Raw genomic sequence first — 19204 nt, 5'->3', positions numbered from 1 at the left:
GTACGAATGCAAGTGGAGTAGTTATTGTGTGGTTGAATCATGGGCGTGATTGAAGCATGGAGGAATTCCTCCATGATTGAAGCACCATGAACGGTGCCCTTGTCTTTCGGACTTTTTCCTCGACTTTTTCCAAGTAAGAACTTAAGAAGTGAACTTCTTTGGTGATGACTCCATTACTCTAACCGTAATTCAGGCGTTTTATGCAATGAAAACGCCGACCATTTTTTTTTCATCGTAAAATAAAGCAGGAGTTGGTGTAAGGAAATTGGGCATGAAGTGTAATATTATTGTAGTTTGTACATATGCATGTAGTATGTAGGGCCTACATCATGTGTCATGTGTGTGTACTGCAGCGCGGCCCAGATTTCGGTAACGTTTTTTTGTTCGGCCTATTTTCCGATTTTTTGCCATTTGCCAGTTTCATCTCTGGGTCCTACATGTATTTTCCTGGGCCTCCGGGAAATATGACCCTTGTCTGGTCACTGGCAGTCCCTCGGGGCGCGCAGAATTACTATATTAGTGACCTCATTGCCAGTAGGCCATGTAGGCCCTACATGGTTTATCCCGTGCCCCATGTCATGAAAGGGCAAATATACCTGCTGATATCTAGGGTACAAAAAGGTCAGGATAAATCATGTACATTGAAATTAGCAGTTTAAGGTCATGCTTCAGTATGTACATTGTACCGTAGTTCTCTCAATGCTGTCATATTCATTCACTATCCCATGCTCCCATGCAAGAACTTTATCAGTAGGCCTATTAATTTTTTATTAAATAGTCTGTTGGTCGTTGTGTAGCATTTTTTGGTCGTGGTATAGCCTTTTTGGCTGTGCACAGTAAGATAGCGAATGCCATGTGACTCACTCTTGGCAAATCAAGGTGTAATAAAAGTTTGCAAAAAGTTGGCTAGTTATAGTCAAGAGTTAGTCAAACTATATAATTCCTGATTGAACTTGCTCTGAAATTGAGTCTATTCACTGTCAACAGGTTTGAGAATCGCTAGTGCCAGAGCTCTAGTCCGCTGTTACTCATGGCTGGGGCAGGTAATCCTTCAAGCAGCTGTCCTGATGTGGTGGTTGTAGGTGCTGGCATAGGAGGTGCATCTTGTGCCTACTATCTCAGGAAGGAATTGCCAGGAGTAACCGTTACAGTGATGGAAGCACAAGATAGAATTGGTGAGTATTTATCCATATATAATTAATATCTTCATCGGTTTGCCTTGACTTAAAGGGAATATACAACATTTGCAAACATCGAAAAATAAAACTATCAAGTTTTTGCGAAATACCTTAACAGGATGTTGGTAAATGACAGTCTAAAGCATCCTGTAAAATTATGGCACCTGGTATACTGTCATTTTCAAGAAAAGTGGTATTTTTGTATCAATTTCCAACGCTGATCGGCCGATCAGCGTTGGAAACAACTGGCTTTTTTTCAAATACTGGCCCCAATTGACCATTGCACTTGTTTGCAATCGATTACAAACCAATAAACGGGTACGAGCCAGCTAGACTGGTTCCCTGACCTTACAATTCCCCCAATGTATGTAAACTGCTCTGTTTCTTCTTATATAGAGTCAGGGAACCAGACTACAGGAAAATGATCGTTTTTCTTGGTTTTTATAGCATTTTCGAACCAAAAACCTCCAAAAAGTTAGTGTAACTATATTTGCTTTATATTTCCAACCCCCCAATTCCACCCATTTCTGAAAATTACAGCAAAAGCAAATGATGTATATTCCCTTTAAAGGGAATATACAACATTTGCAAACATCGAAAAATAAAACTACCAAGTTTTTTCGAAATACCTTACAAGGATGTTGGTAAATGACAGTCTAAAGCATCCTGTAAAATTATGGCACCTGGTGTGAAGTCATTTTCAAGAAAATGGTATTTTGTATACATTTCCAAAGGTGGTCGGCCGACCACCATTGGAAAAACCTAACTATTTTTCAACTACTGCTCCAACTTTACACTTTTTCTCAGTCCAAGTTTTGTTTGTTATTGGTTACATGTTCGTGAACGGGTGCGGGAACTAGACTGGTTCCCTTACCTTACAATTTTCGGGCATCTATAAATTGATCCATTTTATCTTTAGTGGAGTCAAGGAACCAGACTACTTGAACATTTTTGTTTTTCTTGGTTTTTCCAGCATTTTTGAACACAAAACTTCAAACATGTCTGTGTAACAATATTTGATCTATTAATACTAACCCCTCAAATATAGTTCATTTCTGAAAATTCAAAAGCCAATGATGTACATTCCCTTTAAAGCCCGTTTCAATCTCCACGCGAATGTGAATGCAAGGCGAATTTGACGTCATGAAACATTCGCTGCCAAATTCGCTCAACTAAACGAATTCGTTCAACTTTTACAAATTCGCAGCACGAATACTTGCCATGACATCACAAATTCGCGTTCGCTTTCGCTTTCACGCCGTGATACGAGGGGGAGGGGGAGGGGCACAAGGGGCAAAGGGGGGAGGGCACTGGCCTCAAGGTGGCAGTGCTGTGCCTCACTCACTCTTACAGGTGTTTGCCACTGATAGAGTGTACGCCAAACCCATAACCATTCAAGGCAAAAAAAAAGTTTGGCTTCCGGTTACCCTACCTAACCTATTTTGACAGCCACTACCCTATTTTTTTTTTGGGGGGGGGAGGAACTTGAAATGAAGAAAAAAAACCCGAAAATCATCAATTACTACCCTTTACCCTCAAGTGACTACACGCAGACACCTCCATATAATCGTACACAAAAGAAATTGCAAAGTAAGATTTGAGGCTTTGCATGGTGGCGATACTAAATAATGAAAGGTTTGTGGAAACACCATGTGCGAATAATTTCTCAACTAAGAGAATGGTTCTGAAAAGAACCAGAGGTATAAACTCGACGTTCCGGTCAGTATGCTCTGACCGTCTTCAAAAGAAATTGCCAAAAAAAAAATCAAAATCGGAAGCAGAACTGATGGGGGGCCTTACATTGTACGTACTGTTGAGTGGAACATTGGGATTTATTTTGGAAAATATTAGATTTTAGTAGTCAATAATCTGCAGCTCTACATGTATGTGAAGGCCGAGTAAAAAAAAAATAGTTTCTTGTCCGGGGTTTTTGAAAAAAGGGAGGAAGCGGGGCTTTTTATTTTTTATTTTTTATTTTTTTCAAGATGACCGCCTTTTCAAAATTTCCTGCAACCGTTGGTGTTCCACTGTTCAAAGACACTTTTACAGATGAAAGACAAGTTGGACAAGAGAACTGAACATATTTACAGTGTCATTTAGAGTTGTATTGGTATTGATATTTATTTTCCGATGAATTTGTAGACTTTTTCGGTGTTTTTCTACTACATTTTTCAAAAATGAAAAATAATAAAAAAATCCAGGCGGCCTCCAAAAAGGAAGCGGGCGGGGACGAGAAACTTGTTTTGTTTTATTCCAATTTAGTGTTTGACTAACATTGACTATAAAAGTGACTCGCCCATGTTTTTTTTGCACAGCCCTCCAATATCTGCCTCTGTACTTTGGGGGTGAACCACTGCAGGAACTGTCAAGTGGTATTGACAGATAGCTTGGTCATGCTGTAAGGAAACTCTGGTCAGCAATAAACAATGAGACCAAAAGTCTGTGGTGGGCTCCACAAGCCCTCATAATCCTCCAAGCTAGCACATTTGATGTGCAGCAGATCACATGTAAGCTTTTCAGTACACTCAAGTTGGAACCTAGTCCGAAAATTTGGGACTCTCAATACTGTGTATGAGAGTCCCAAAACGTAAGGTACTGAAAACATGCAAAACAAGAAAATAGACTGGCACCTAAAACAACCAGTCTTTCAGTACTGCATCAATCAACCATGCCAAAAGAATTTTAAAGAAACATGTGGTATGAAGCGGGAACTAGTCTCAATTTACTACACATTTCTCCATAGTAAAGCCACCAGACTATTGACACTGAATGAAGAGGTCAGTCTTTCCAAATAGTTGGACCATGGTTGGACATGTACCAGTCTAGTCTTTAGCCCCATTTTGGAATCACTTGACTTCCCTCTCATGTGCAAAATATTGAAGAAAAGTCTCCTTTAAAAATTGAATTGAGTCTGCAAACTTGGTAGGTGAAATACTGAGGACATGTTCTTTGCCCCAGTGCAATTTTTGGAGAAATTTGCTGGCTAAACTGTGAGTAAAGTGGGCCTGATTTAGTTTTGCACGTTTCAGAGCACTCCAGAGCCCTGTCTGGTTGGAACCTACCCCGGTACATGTACATGTATCTTCTTATTCACCTCTGCTAAAGTGCATGCACTAAACTACATCAAAAGAGCAAGGGTTAATACATTTTTAGGAAGGTGTTGTGACTTGTACATTTCAAGATTATTTTCAAAACAGGATACAAGAATTTCAAGAAACTCTGCATGTCACATGCCGATAACGTGATGTGTTCTGGCTTCAATAAGTACATGGGAAAGATTTCCATATACGAAGTTCACTCAACTGCACCCTGTGTACAAACCCTATGGGATTGGACTGAAAAATTCTAAGTGTTTTCTAAGAAAATGCTTGTATTTTCTCACTGCTCAAATTGACTTTGATGACATGAAATTGCTATCTGGGGGCTTGTTAGTCAATACAGAGGAAAATTAGTGAACTTCGTATATGGAAATCTTTCCAGTACATGTATTCACCATCTACATGAACAGTGTTTGTACAAGGCCTTCAGTAATAATGCATGTGATTGTCACATCCTAACAGGGGGACGGATCCATGATGTGACATTTTGGGGACAGACTGTCAATGTGGGTGCAGCAGCATTCAATGCAGAGCAGAGGTAAGGTGCTTGAAGGTTATTAAACACTGTGAAAATCTATGCAATTAATGAATATCTGTTTCTCGGTACGGAACATCCCAAACGATCTGATTCTCAGTTAAATCATGTGACCAAAAACACTCGGTCAAAATAGGGGGTCGTTTTGCAAGCTCCTTTGTGCATGGTTATAATCCCGTCTGGTCTGCCATGAATCACGTAAGCTCACGATTGACAACTTGATGAGCACATGGAGTTCTTTGCAGGTTTAATGGCAGGCATGCAACTTTTCCTCGGATCAGCTGATTTCCTCTTTTTTTTACTTCCCATGTGTGCCATTGAAAATAGAAAAACACTGTACAAAGTCTTGGAAAGATTTGAATTTCCTCTTTTTTGGGTGACTTCCCAGTTGCATGCCTGTTAATGGGCATGATGATTTGTGTCAATTTTTTTGTACCAATCATGTATTAGGCCAAAAAAAAAAAATTGTGTGTTTACGGTAACCCGACCGACCTGGAATTTTGTCGGCCAAATTGCCGACCTCAAACTTTTTATTGCCATTTTGAAGGTTGATAATTGACAAATTTCAAACATTTCAAGTACTTTTAATTATTTGCCACGAACAAACACTATGTTCCACACTTGAATCTGACCATGATTTGACACAAACATACCTGTGTTAAACGTGCAAAAATCGCGACGATCTCAAAACTTGAATTCTCAAACTACGAAGTATGATTATTTTTGCACAAACGCATCGGGGTGCGCCTGGCTGGCCGACGGACGGCATGGTTCTCCTCACGTACAAACGTGCATACTGCATATCGGCCCGATACGCTGGAATTCCGGCTGGCCTGATACGCCGACAAAAAAATGCCGATCACATTTTTAAAAAGCCCCTGATACGCACAATATAATTATCAGTACCCCAAAAAAAATTGGCGAAATGATTTTCCAACCTACTGACGCTATTTTGAAAGGCAGGTAATCGGAAGCAAAAGTTTTTTTTTTTTCTCCACCTTAATTTCTTAATTTGAAACTTACATGTAAATGTAATTCATACTTTTCTAGTTAGGAAGCAATGAAACACAGGTTGTGAAATGTTATTTTTTTTAAAGTTAACAATTTAGATTTATTTTCTTTAATTACAAAAATATTAGTGACCTTCAAGGTCTCCTCTGAATTTCAAGGACAAATCTTAAGATAAAGACCCCCAGATTTGCTCTAAAATGCACCAGAGAGCTTCTAAAGTTCAAACATTTTCAGGTTGTTGAATCACAGCAAATCTTCCCCACATGTTTGAAAAAATCCTGGGGAGAACCCTGGCCGACGATACAAATTAATTTGGATTGAAATGTATCGATTGAATATCTTCAATGCTTGAATAGTGGTTTTATACAATTTTTTGCAAAAGAACACGCATGGACATGTAGTTTCTAACTGAAATGAAAAAAAAAAATTACAAAATAAAATTATTTCCCTACCTACCTACCTGGATTTTTTTCAGGCCGTTACCGTAAACACACCATTTTTTTTGTTTGGCCTTAGTATTGAGTAAAGTCAAATACATGTATGCACCTATGTACTGTAATTGAAGAGATACGTAATTCATACGGATTAGAGCATGCCGTTTGAGTTTGCCACATCTTGCAACACATAAACGGACTTTCGCCGCTGCAATTCGCAAATTTTGCTGCAAACATACATACATGTACGGTATGTAGGGCCTTCATACACTGTTGTTTAACAGCACGGTGGGAAGTTGTTTTTTATTGTTAATTGGGGACTAAAACTTTGTTTTTTAATCGATCGTAACTTTATTTCTTTAATTAAACAGTTTGAATTCAAGAGTATAGTGATAAGTCATAAGAAATGATCATGACAAACCATGAAAAATAATGAACACATCTGATTTGCAAGTTTAGCTGATACATCAAATCGTCACTGTTTTCACGAAGAGGCAAATTTAGTATTTCACTGTCTGAAACATTTGAGATAATCGCGTTTAAAGTTGGTCCTTTTTTCATTTGATAATTTGAAACTTAAAGATGCATAAAATATGCAAGATTTAGGTATCAGAGAAAAGAAGAGATTCTAATCTTCCTAAAATGTAGCAAACGTTAAGAGAAATAGGTGATTAGTTTTGCAGAATGAATCAGTTAAGAAAAGTGGCTGTTCGTGAAAACGAAAAAACGACCAATTAGCAAATTCGCCCCTTTGTGAAAACGCTAAAGTGAGTACGAACAGATTTCGCCCTACTGCGGTCTGAGTCAATGCATTTTTTGTACAGTACGCGCAGATTCTGCCCCACTGCGCCGGCGTGCGCCTTGAAATTCGCCCCTTCGTGAAAACGTTTTATTGCGCACGCCTGAAATTTGCCCCTTCGGTGATAACGCGTCATTGTATTACAATGTATTTATATACTAAAAATTTATTAATAACATAGAGTGCGGAAATTCGCCCCTTCATGAAAATGCAATACGGTACTTTTGGCAAATTTGCCCATTCGTTAAATAGGTTACTTAAGATTTTAATTAATTTTTGAAAGTATAGCCTCACCAGTTTGTAGATATTGATATTATTGATACATTTTCACCCAAAAAACCCAAATTTCGAAAAACAGACATTTTTCATGAAATTCGCCCTTTCGTGAAAACGGTGACGAAATAATACCGCTTGCACTGCAGCCATTTTGGGATTCAAATTAGATGGCTATGCGTACGTATTTCACGCCGTTCGGTACCGGTACCGGTACATGTGCAAGTGTGGCAGGGCCAAATTTAACTTGTATTTTTTCAATGTATTTTTGTAGTGTTTTAGTATAGGAGCAGTGGCGTAGCCGGGGGGGGGGGGGGGGGGGGGGGGGGGGGCGACAGCCCCCATGAAACCTTGTCGCCCCCCAGTCGCCCCCCCCCCCACTGAGATTTTTAGTTTCTAAAAAAATTATCATTGATCTACATGACGCCCCCCCCCCCCATGAAATGTTCCAGCCCCCCAGCCCCCCCCCCCCCCCCACTGAAAAATTCCTGGCTACGCCACTGTATAGGAGTAGCCCCCCTGAGAAAATCCAGCATTTTTATTAGATGTCCCAAACTCTTTTATAGTTATGTGTTTCCCCCTGATGAACTTTCCCCAGTAACAACTTCACATTGTATGTACATGTAAATTACCGGTACTCCCATGCCTTTGGTTCCCCCCTGTCCCAAGACCATGTGCCCTGCCACCCTGTAAGACCACAGACCCCTCATGATCAGTAGCAGACCAGCAGCAGAGAAGAGAGCATTATATTTTTGAGTTCCTCTCTTTCCCCTCGTTCTTCTTGGGTGTGCCCTGCGCTGTGTGTTTCGTTTCTGCTAGAGTTATTTGGTGAGTTTTGATATAATGAAATTGTGTTTTTGTGTGCTAAATCATTTAAGTGTAAGTTTTTAGAAGTTTTGATCTGTTTTGGTATTATTCAGAGTTTTGACAATCCAGTATTATAGAATTCTTGAAGAGCCTTGTAGGAATATCACTTGAAGTTTTGATATTGGGTTTAGAAATCGCTTATAAAAGGAAGGTTTGCTTGAATTTAATATGTGATAGATCAGGATCGTTAGAGTTATGTTATTTTTGAGGAAAACTGTGTTGTCAGAAGTTTGATTTATACTGCAGAGTCTCATGGGTCTACCATATCTGCCCCAAGAAGTAATCCCTGCGATGTTCCAGTCGCTACGGAAGAAGGCAAACACACCAATGCTGCAAAGGGTATGTATTTCACCAACCAAAAAAAAAAAACAATTTTGGCTTCCAACTTCCAACTCACAACAATGTTTTTCTCTTTCCCTAAATTTGACTTAAGCATGGTGAATGTTAGGAGCTAAAAAAGTTTGTGTGTTTACAGTGTTAGTATGTGCATATGGAAATAGCCATTTTGGGGTATTACCATGTTGTGCAATGTACAGCTTGAACACCAATGCTGCATGTACCACATAAAATTTGGATTTGGCATCAATCCTTAAAAATAATCTGTAAGCAGTACGAATGATAGCCATTTTTGGATATGGAGCATAATGCTCCATTACGCACGACTGAACATAAACGTTGGGTACAGCCTGCAAACACGATCACTAGGACACTTTTTTGGAAGATTTGAAGGTTGTGGAGGGTAAGACAGCTTATATTGAACTGCTTTTCAGTGCACTAACACGTAACATGAACCTATTTCTATCCTTAACTTTAGCTCTTTGACTATGTAGCATCAACGTGGATCTACTCCAATACATGGCCTCCTGCAGCCTGGTCATGCTATGGTCAGACCATCCGCACCAATAATGACTGCGAAGGATGGCACCTGAGACTGAAGACGAAGGCACGTAAGCTCAATGTGCCCTTCTATCTTCTCATCCAGCTACTCGTGGATGTTCAAGTGAAGCTGGTCTCGGAGAAGAAGCTACAGCGCCACCAGAAGAAGAAGTTCAAGGCAGCACAGGGGAGAATCTTCCAGTACTGGAAAGAGTTCCAGGAGGGGGAGCGAACAGCCAAGTCCCTGCTTCAGGCATGTGCTGCCGTGCAGGGAAATGCACCTGTCATCCGGATGTAACATTGTTCAGATCAACTTCAAGGTTAGATAGGGATGTATTTAAATGCAATCTTTAAAATGCATATAAGGATAGGTCCGATCATCATGGCACTTTTCGGGTGGACTTCTAGTGGGTGATTAGTTTTTGATTATTTAAACTAATTTATCATCATTTGGGTATTAACTTATTTAATTTATTATTTGCGGCTAGTACATGTATGTATACTTAGTAATTTATCTGTGTATCTATTTATTTAATTAATTTTTTTCCAGTTTTATTATTTATAGTATGTATTTTATTTTATCTATTATTATTTCAGTATTTTTTTAAATTATGCTCATTTTTTTAACGATCAATTGTATGGTGGGTTTGCACGAACAATCAACTAATTAGAAAAATAACACAGTAGGTTTGCAGAAACACCTTGTGAATGGTATCTCTTTTAGTGAGTTGTGTGGTGTAAGAACCACACAACTCAATAAAAGAGCCCTATCATTCACATGGTGTTACTGCAAACCTACTGTGTTTTTATAAAATTAGTTTATTGTTCCCATGTACTAGGCACAATCCTTTCTATTTGCGTTATTATGTTTGCTAAGTTCATGGTTTATGGATCTACTTATTTATTTATTACATTATGCATGCCTCTTCATTTTTTGTATACATGTATATTGTAATCTATAAATTTCGTTTTAAAGGTAATAAATCTGACTTCATCAACGTGAAATGAAAGAATGAATTTATGGTGCATGCTTGTTTTTCAATTTTGTCGCATCATGGTTGATATTAAAGCTATAGCTTGAACAGAACATATTAAGGCCATACAAGTAGAACAAACCACCAGTGGATCGTCCGATTATTAAAAGAAAACGAGGAGTATGAGGGCCTTTGTTTGTTGAACAATTTTTTTTGTTTTAGTGAACAAAGTAGGCTAAAATAGCAAAATCAAACTTACACACCAGTTTTATTTCCAAAAGAGTATGATGAGGACTTTGAACCCGGCTTTCCTATGTTTTTAATTTATTGAAAAATAAATTGTCATAAAAATATGCTCCACAGTGCTTCTTAGCATCTCCACTTGGAAGATGGAAGAACAAAATCACTCAGAAAATGTCATAATATAAATAGTGACTTCATTGTACCTGTTTTCGAGCATACTGTTTTCAAGGGTTGAACGTCGCAGGCTGTCGGGAGAAATGTAGAAAGTTTGCTTTTGTCTGCGAGTATTTAAAAACCCATTAAAATATCCTCAATAACAGTTTTATGGGTATTCTATTATTGCGGTGAGTTTTTCTAAATATTCATATTAATTTCTCTCTCTGCCATTGAAAATTGAATGAAATAAATTGGGCCTTGAAACAAAATAGTTCTACTTCCAGTCCCCTACCTACTCTATTCCGAGAGCCCCTACCTACATTTTATGGGGAAAATGAGGGGGAAAAACACCCAAAACCATCAATTTCTACCTTTTACCCTTGACTACACGCAGACCCCATGTTGGTACAAAAAAAAATTGGCCAAAGTAATACCTACCTACATGTACCCTATTTTCGAATGCCATGTAATCGAAAGCAGAACAATTTTTTTTTTTTTTGGCCTGATATCAAAAAGTATCAATTAACAATCATGTTAGGCCTAGTTGTTAATACTTACCTTATTTTTGTTACATTGAATACATTTCCTGGACATTACTGACCATCATTAATGCACTAGTAGTAACACAACAGACCTGTGTAGATGTACATTGAGGACCCCGGTCGGAAGCCGAGCCCTAGGCCTCTCCTTCGGTAGACTGTATGCCGCGTCGCCGCGCTGGGGTCCGGGCGGCCCGACGTGATGGCCACCGGAGCGCTCACTGTGCATCGAGTGTGCCCGCGCCGCGCCCGGGACCGGTCCTGCCACAGATATATGCAACTTTTTCCCCTCCACGTGTATACATTTCCATTAAGTCGAGCTGTCTCAACGGGCGAGTTGTCCCGAGTCGAGTTGCCTCAACGGGCGAGTTGTCCCGAGTCGAGTTGTCTCAACGGTCGAGTTGTCTCAACGGTCGAGTTGTCTCAAAGGTCGAGTTGTCTCAACGGTCGACTTGTCCCGAGTCGAGTCGTCTCAACGGTCGACTTGTCTGACATTCTTTAATATCGACCAAGCACACATTTATTCCCATTCATAAATACCTTTTCGGTAAAAAAAAAAAAAAATCAAAATTGTTATGTCCAAAAGTCAAACCAAGTCAAAATTATACATTTTCAACAATTTCGATCGATAAAACACCCCTCTGGCTATACAATGGTAAGGCCCTCTGGTAAATACATGTACCTGCGTCGCGTGTACTGCGTGATGTGGCGCACAAGGCAGATTTACTGGTGTAGTGTGAATTTAGGGCTATGAAATACTGACTCACTGGTAGTATTGCACATGCCTACGTGAGGAAAGTGAACATCCAGCCAATAAAACGGTGCTGGCACTGGATTTCATAGGAGTGAAAATTTCATGTACATGTAGGCCCTAACACTGGAAAAGTGTTTTAAGACCAGCCAGCCATGTCTTTGTCAACCGTGTAAAACCGGCCACGTGACGGGCTGTCACCCAATAGGAATGGGTAAACTGTCTTAGGTATTGATGAATGTTTCATAAGAGAATAAAGATAATTTTGTAGAACATAGGCTATTATTAATTGGTTTATTAAGCTAAACATTTACCTTTTATGTTTTTTCCCTTCAGAAACATTGCTGCATTGGTCAAAGAGTTGAATTTGAAGACTCACTGCTTCAAAAGTAGCGGTGACTATCCCAACAATTATGCCTGGGATGGTCAAGAAATCGTTCGGATGAGTGCTTTCATGGCTGACCAACCTGCAGCTACTGCTCAACTGCAGCACTGCTTGAAGGAGTTCCTCTCAACCATGGAGCGCACCTACCAGGAATATGACCAGGGAACCTTCAGCTCAGTCAGTGAATTCCTATCAGCAGGAGGTTTAGAGTGCTACAACTTAGCTTCAGTCAGTACGTTCTTCCGTAACATGCCCGTCAGTGAAACAGTCCAAAAAAATGCTATAGAGACCATGATGAGAGAATTCTTTGGCCAGGGATTAGAATCAAGTGCAGTTTTGGCGATGGTTTGTGTGGCTGCAATTTATCAAGATGGTAGGTATTTGAATTCGGGCGATTCACAATGCAGTGCGCCACCAAGAGTTTGCCATGGAGAGTCCATTTTTTTAGGTTTACGGTCGACAAAACATGGCCCATTTGGACGAGTGTCAGTAGACAACTTGAGCTAATATGTTATAGATTGGGGCATAACGTTCTGCCGCCTTACAAAAAAACACCATTTTGATAAGAAGAAAAGAAAAGGGCAAACAGATCCTCGAATCATACGCTTACGAAACTACTGACCGGAAAAAAAAATGTCAAATGTCCCGTGCTGCGAATTTGTCGACCATCTCCCACAATGCACTGGGAAAAATGAACTCTCCGTTGCAAACTCTTGGTGGCGCACTGCATTGTGAATCGCCCGAATTGAGACAATTTCCAAAGATCATTTTATATAACACCCAAGTAGGTCCTTGCCATTTGATTGGAGGATTGTAGGTCACGCAGCATTCATTAATCTAACCATTGCATGGCCTAGTCATAACCATGCATTTTTTGTTCCATTCACCATGCATTTTCGTTTCATCCCTTTTGATCTATTGCACATGCATGCCCTATCGTGTAGCAGCGCTGTGCGACCACAACGTGCATTTTATATTTAGCAGTACAAAACTTGCCTTTGAAGTGGATGCAGTTACATGTACAAACCAAACTTGCTAATTTTCTTTTGCATTGTTTTAAGAACTTTCAATATTAACTTTCAAATCGTTAGGATTTGATATTTAACTTTTGTTAGCCTTGGGACAAAAACTGAAAACAAGAAGTGGCTATAATACAATGTTGTAAATGTTGTTTATTGTTATATTTTTATCCTCCAATCAAATGACAAAGATCTACTGATGAATGTTATATATAACAAATAATGATTTTTTTGCATTCGTGCAATGGAGAAAATATTTCATTCGTTGAAAGATGGAATGTTCCAACATTCCATCTTTCAATTCGGGAAAATATTCTCACTATTGCACTCATAAATATTCATTATACGATTCATGCCATTAGGCAACTACACATGTAGGGAACAGCATGTGCGCCTTTCTAATGCCACTTTGATTTGGTTGGTCATAACACCATGGGGCTGGCCTTAGCGGATCAGTCTACTGAACCAAGAAAAGTCACTTTCTCTGCTTCAAATAAAAACTCTTCCAATTTAATGTTTGCATTCCCTTCTCAGCTTATAAAACCGAGGGTGGCATGAGCACACTAGTGAGGGCACTGATCAACTCATCCAGATGCAACCTCCATCTCAACTCACGTGTTGCACGAGTTCAGAAAACTGGGAGTGGCAAGTTTGAGGTGTGGTACAGCCAGACTGGAGACCAGACAAAGCTGAAGCTGACTGCTGATGTGGTGATCATTGCAGCACCAATTGAATGGGCAGGTAGTAAATCAATCCTTACTGGACTCTATGAACACTGGATGGCACTGAATCAAAACTGGCGATTCCCATTACAGTGCGCCACCAAGATTGGTTTAGGGGAAGTGTGGCCTAGCGTTTAGGGTTCGTGACTCATGATCAGATGGTCAGGGGTTCGAATCCAGCTGCTGGCCATACGTTGTGTCCTTGGGCAAGGCACTTTATCCCCACTTCCCTTTCTCCACCAAGGAGTATAAATGGGTACCGGCATTAGCTGGGGAGTAACCTGCGATGGACTCGCATCCTGTCCAGGGGGAATAGAAATATTCTCAGTCGTTTCATGCCACTGAAACCGGAGGTAAACGCCAGCCTGATGGGCCATATAGGCTCGGGACAGACTTTACTTTACCAAGATTGGTTGCCACGGAGAGTCAATATTTCAAATTTCTGGTGGACACAAACATTATCTGACTTGCCGCGTAAATTTGAACGAATATTAGTAGAAAACTACTGACAGAACTGTCATGAACTGTCCAACAAAGCAACCCACTCCCTCTCACATAGCTTTTGTACAGGCTGGTCAAGAGTTACCACAATCCCAACCTCGTTCCCCATGGGTACGATCGCGCTGCGCCATGTTGTTTCCCATCATGCCTTGCGCGATCTTAACCCCTGGAATTGTGTAATTTAAATGTGTCAAAATATGGCACATTATAATAAGGCTGCAGTTTATCCGTTTGACGTGCCAACGCCATCTTTAAAATGTTAAAAGTTGTGATTTGAAGAATCAATCCTTTCAAACAAAACGTTTGGACGTTGCGTTATTTAGCAAAGATTTGTATTAAATGTACGTACCCCTTTCGTCCCTTTACAACCGAAGATACAGGGTTTTTTTTAGCAAAAAACGAGGCTGCCATAATCCATATCGTACAGGCATCGCGACTTTTGAATAACAATTTTTTTATTCGTACGTGACGTTTACGTGCAAAGCACGCGAGCGCATTATGGGCGCGGCCGGTGTGCAATCTTCGAAATGCACGCGCAGTACGCTGTGAAAAGCCAATCAGCGTCATTTACGTCATCATCACGACCAGGGGTTAATGTAAGGAACGGGCAAGTGCCCCTGGAGTCGAGGCTGTCACAATCCCTTTGAATTAAACCACACAACTGTCGAAACCAGTTGAAGGGTTTGATATAGAGGGTGTCTTTGAATACTGCTTTTACTGCAATTCCATAGGCCTTTTTGCATGGTAGCTATTGCCCTGTAATTCAGGCAATTCACAATGCAGTGCGCCACCAAGAGATTGCTCCAATGAGTTCATTTTTCCCAGTGCATTGTGGGAGATGGTCGACAAATTCACAGCGTGGGACATTTGAAATTGATCGTTTTTTCCAGTCAGTAGTTTCGTAAAGGTATGCTTCGAGTATCTGTTTGCTCTTTTGTTTTCTTTTTATCAATGTGGGGCTTTTTTGTGAGGCGGCAGAACGCTATGTCCAAATCTATAACAAATTAGTTCAAGTTGTCTACTGACACTCATCCAAATGGGCCATGTTTTGTCGACCTTAAACTATTAAACTGGACTCTCCATGGCAAACTCTTGGTGGCGCACTGCATTGTGAATCGCCCGAATTGCCCTGTAGCCCACCATACGTTATTACAGTCAGTCAGTCAAGGCACCATACCTCCAGTTGATGAAATTGCCACCGGCTGTCAATTCTACCCCTATTAGCCCAATCTACAAAACCGTTTAAACCTGTCCATTGTTATTTTTTGATAGATAAGGTACCTCTCTGCATTTTGGCACTGAGAGAGGGTTTTAATTTCATCAATTCAATGCAAGCATTCCCCAAAATATTTTTTTTTTAGGAGTTGTCACACTACTAGTCAAAGCCACTTCAAAAGCACAGTGTTTAAGGCCAAAAAAAATAAATATTCGGTCTCTGGTCAGACCAAAGTTCCGGAATTGACGCGGCCACGCGGCTTTTGTTTTTGTTTTTTTTTCTTTTTTTTTTCTTTCTTCAAGCTCGGATTGTACAGACAAGGTGGGTACTATTTTGCTTTTTTGGTGTCCTCATGTACATTGGTGTCCTCCATAATTTGCCTTGGTGCTTTCGATCATTTGCCTTGGTGCAATTTCCCATTCCTTGGTGCTCTTTGGTAAAAACAATTGAGGAGGTGCGGAAATAGAGGGCGCTGTTGGAGCTACCGCGGAACATTTTTGAAAAAAAACGATTGACGCGCATGATTAAAATCGACGCGCGCGCTGACCAGAGACCGACTTAATTTTTTTTTGGCCTAAAGCTAAAAACTTTTTGTTAAAACTCTCTACTGACAGGTGTTGAGTTTGAAGGATTTAGCCCCGCCATCGTGCAGCCAAGACGCACGTGGGAACAACTGTTCTTCTACGTGTGTCACGTTGCCGCCAAGTCTATCCGCCAGAGCTACTTTAAGACCACTTTGCCCTGGCCCAGTGATCCCTTGTTATTGGCTGCAACATCAAAAACCAACCTTCCCTGGACCTGCATAAGACACAAGGGCTTCAGCAACGGTTGCAACATCTACAGTGTATTCAGCTCAGTGGACATCACTAAAGATGGCCTCATCGGTGAACTATTTGATGGAGTTCAAGACTTCAGCAGCAACAGGTTTGATTACATGCATGTATTGAGTACACCAGCCAGTGCGGAGGGTGAATTCCAGGATATTAAGTTAGCTGATGGGGTGTTTTATCTCAATGGGCTTGAGAGTGTAGCATCACAAATGGAAATAGCTGTCATCAGTGGACGTAATGTCGCCAGGCTTGTTAGTCAGGAATCCTCTCTTTAAATATCTGGGAAACGTTGTGGAAACATTTTGACAAACGTAGCGTAATTACTTCATTGCGTGAAGATCCTGGAGAACATGTTGAGAATACAACAACCAAAAAACAGTATAATTTAGCTGTGGATAAACTTCTCAGCAACATTTAGCTGTGAAAAAAACTCTTGGCAACATATCCCAGATATTTTTGGAAATGAATCCTAATATTTTATATGATTTTTACAATCATTATACTGAAATAAGAATCTGTAGAGGGTTAGGGTTATCATTTAATGATAATCCTATACTATAACTGAAATAAGAATAGAGAGCACAGCCAGTGATAAATGGTATTTATAATCATACTGGTTGCTGAAATAAGAATGGATTGTTGGGGTTAGGGTTATCCATTGAATGATGACCCTATAATATAGCTGAAATAAGAGTAGATAGCACAGCCAGTGATAAATATGGTATTTGGGTCATTCCACCGGGTTGGGAAGCAGTGCATGTTACATCCATATATTTGATTATATTATTAAAAGTATCAATGCATTCTAAACAATTGCCATTTTTTACACGTACATGTATGTAAAATATTACCCAAACTGACATTTCATATTTACAACTGGACACCTAAGCACCAAGAAAAGCTTTTGTTTTGGTATAGTCAGGGTTCAAATATAGCAGAAACAATACCTCAAGTGTGGATGTAACAGTGTAAAAATAACTCAATGGAAGTGTGACATTTGGTTTTACACCGTGTAAATGTTACGTCCACACAACCAAGCTATCATTTCTGCTTCATTTGATACCTGACTACCATAACAAAAGCTTTTCTTATTGTGTTGCATGTATAGTAAGAAGTACGCAAAGTGAATTTGGGTAATGTTTCGCAGAAATTTAAAAAAAACAGGTACAAATGTCATATTTGGACGTAACACTGACACGGTGTAAATGTTACATCGAAAATGACAATTTTTGCTCATATATTTGGCAAAATACATTGAAATGATTTCAAACTTTCTGCAGTAGTGAAACACCCAATAACAAATATTATGTAGAGCAACTGCTAGCAAGGCATTCATGCCTTTCTTAATATGGTCATATGTCACACTTTGTTCCCCAACCCGGTGGAATGACCCATTTACAATCATTATACCAGTAGCTGAAATACATTGTAAGAAAAGAGGTAAGGGTTTATAGGGTTATCATAAAATGATAACCCTATAATATAGCTGAAATAAGAATAGAGAGCACAGCCAGTGACTGTCTATGCAAGCCTAACCCTTACAAATGGGAACTTGGATTATTTTTTATTGAAGGACCTTTCCTTCCATGCACCAATACCCGGTACTTTTGTTCCTTAACCCTAACCCCCAAGGGGCATTCTCCAGGCATCCTGCCAAATGCAACAGAATACACAGACCAGAAATATGAACCCTGCTAAATGCAGCAGGATGCAGCAGTGGATTCTGTTGTACTGTGCGTTGAAGTAATATGTGCCAGCCCTGGTACCAAGTACCTACCCTGCTGAATGCAACGGAATGCAGGGGTGGATTCTGTGGCACTGTGCTGGGTGCTCACATGTACAGGATGGATCCTGTGGCACTTTGCTGAGGGCTTACATGTTTATCATGGGGTTTTTTTGCTTAGTTTTTGGCTGCACTGCTTTGTGTCTTACTGGTACATGTCTGTCCATCATTGCCACTTTTGCAAACAAAAAATAAACATAAGGGATCGTTGTATCTTTGTGTTTCTAGAAGGAACAAGAATGAACATAACTTTTTTTGTCTGGTGTCTTTCCAGAATGGGTTTATTTACAAATGTACATATGATTTTCTTTAGGTTTCTTTCTATAATAAACAAAAAACAAACAAAAAAGTACTTTCTTTCTTTGGTGTTCAACTTTTCTTTTCTTTGCTATGCTTTGGAGAATGAACATAATAGCTTTCTTTGTCTGGTGTCTTTCCAGAATGGGTTTATTTACAAATGTAAATATGATTTTCTTTAGGTTTCTTTCTATAATAAACAAAAACAAACAAAAAGTACTTTCTTTCTTTGGTGTTCAACTTTTTTTTTTTTTGCTATGCTTTGGAAAATGAACATAATAACTTTCTTTGTCTGGTGTCTTTCCAGAATGGGTTTATTTACAAATGTACATGTGATTTTCTTTTGGTTTCTTTCTATAATAAACAAAAACAAACAAAAAAGTACTTTCTTTCTTTGGTGTTCAACTTTTCTTTTCTTTGCTATGCTTTGGAAAATGAACATAATAACTTTCTTTGTCTGGTGTCTTTCCAAAATGGGTTTATTTACAAATGTACAAGTGATTTTCTTTTGGTTTCTTTCTATAATAACAAAAAAAACAAAAAAGTACTTTCTTTTTTTGGTGTTTAACTTTTCTTTGCTATGCTTTGCTTTTTTTTTTTTGCTTCTTTTCTTTACTTGTCTTTTCTTTTCTTTTCTTTTCTTTGTTTCTATTTTTCTCTTTCTTATCATTTACTTCTTGGGAAGGGGGAGGAGGTTGCCCATGTTGGAGGGCATGA

The 19204-nt window shown here is 39.5% G+C and overlaps 1 protein-coding gene across 1 annotated transcript; it reads left to right on the top strand.

The window, feature by feature from the left end:
• The first annotated feature begins 48 nt into the window (after positions 1-48).
• Positions 49-17165, top strand: LOC119723855 (prenylcysteine oxidase-like). The gene is made up of 6 exons (XM_038194734.1): positions 49-133; positions 988-1175; positions 4739-4814; positions 12071-12492; positions 13673-13879; positions 16192-17165. The coding sequence occupies exons 2-6, from the start codon at positions 1031-1033 to the stop codon at positions 16680-16682; spliced, it is 1341 nt and encodes a 446-aa protein (XP_038050662.1). The 5' UTR covers positions 49-133; positions 988-1030; the 3' UTR covers positions 16683-17165.
• The last annotated feature ends 2039 nt before the right edge of the window (positions 17166-19204 follow it).

Source organism: Patiria miniata, unplaced genomic scaffold (genome assembly GCF_015706575.1).
Source record: "Patiria miniata isolate m_02_andy unplaced genomic scaffold, ASM1570657v1 HiC_scaffold_1, whole genome shotgun sequence".
Lineage (NCBI taxonomy): Eukaryota > Metazoa > Echinodermata > Asteroidea > Valvatida > Asterinidae > Patiria > Patiria miniata.
Note: the sequence above shows the minus strand (reverse complement) of the source record. Positions and strands in the feature narration are given on the sequence as shown.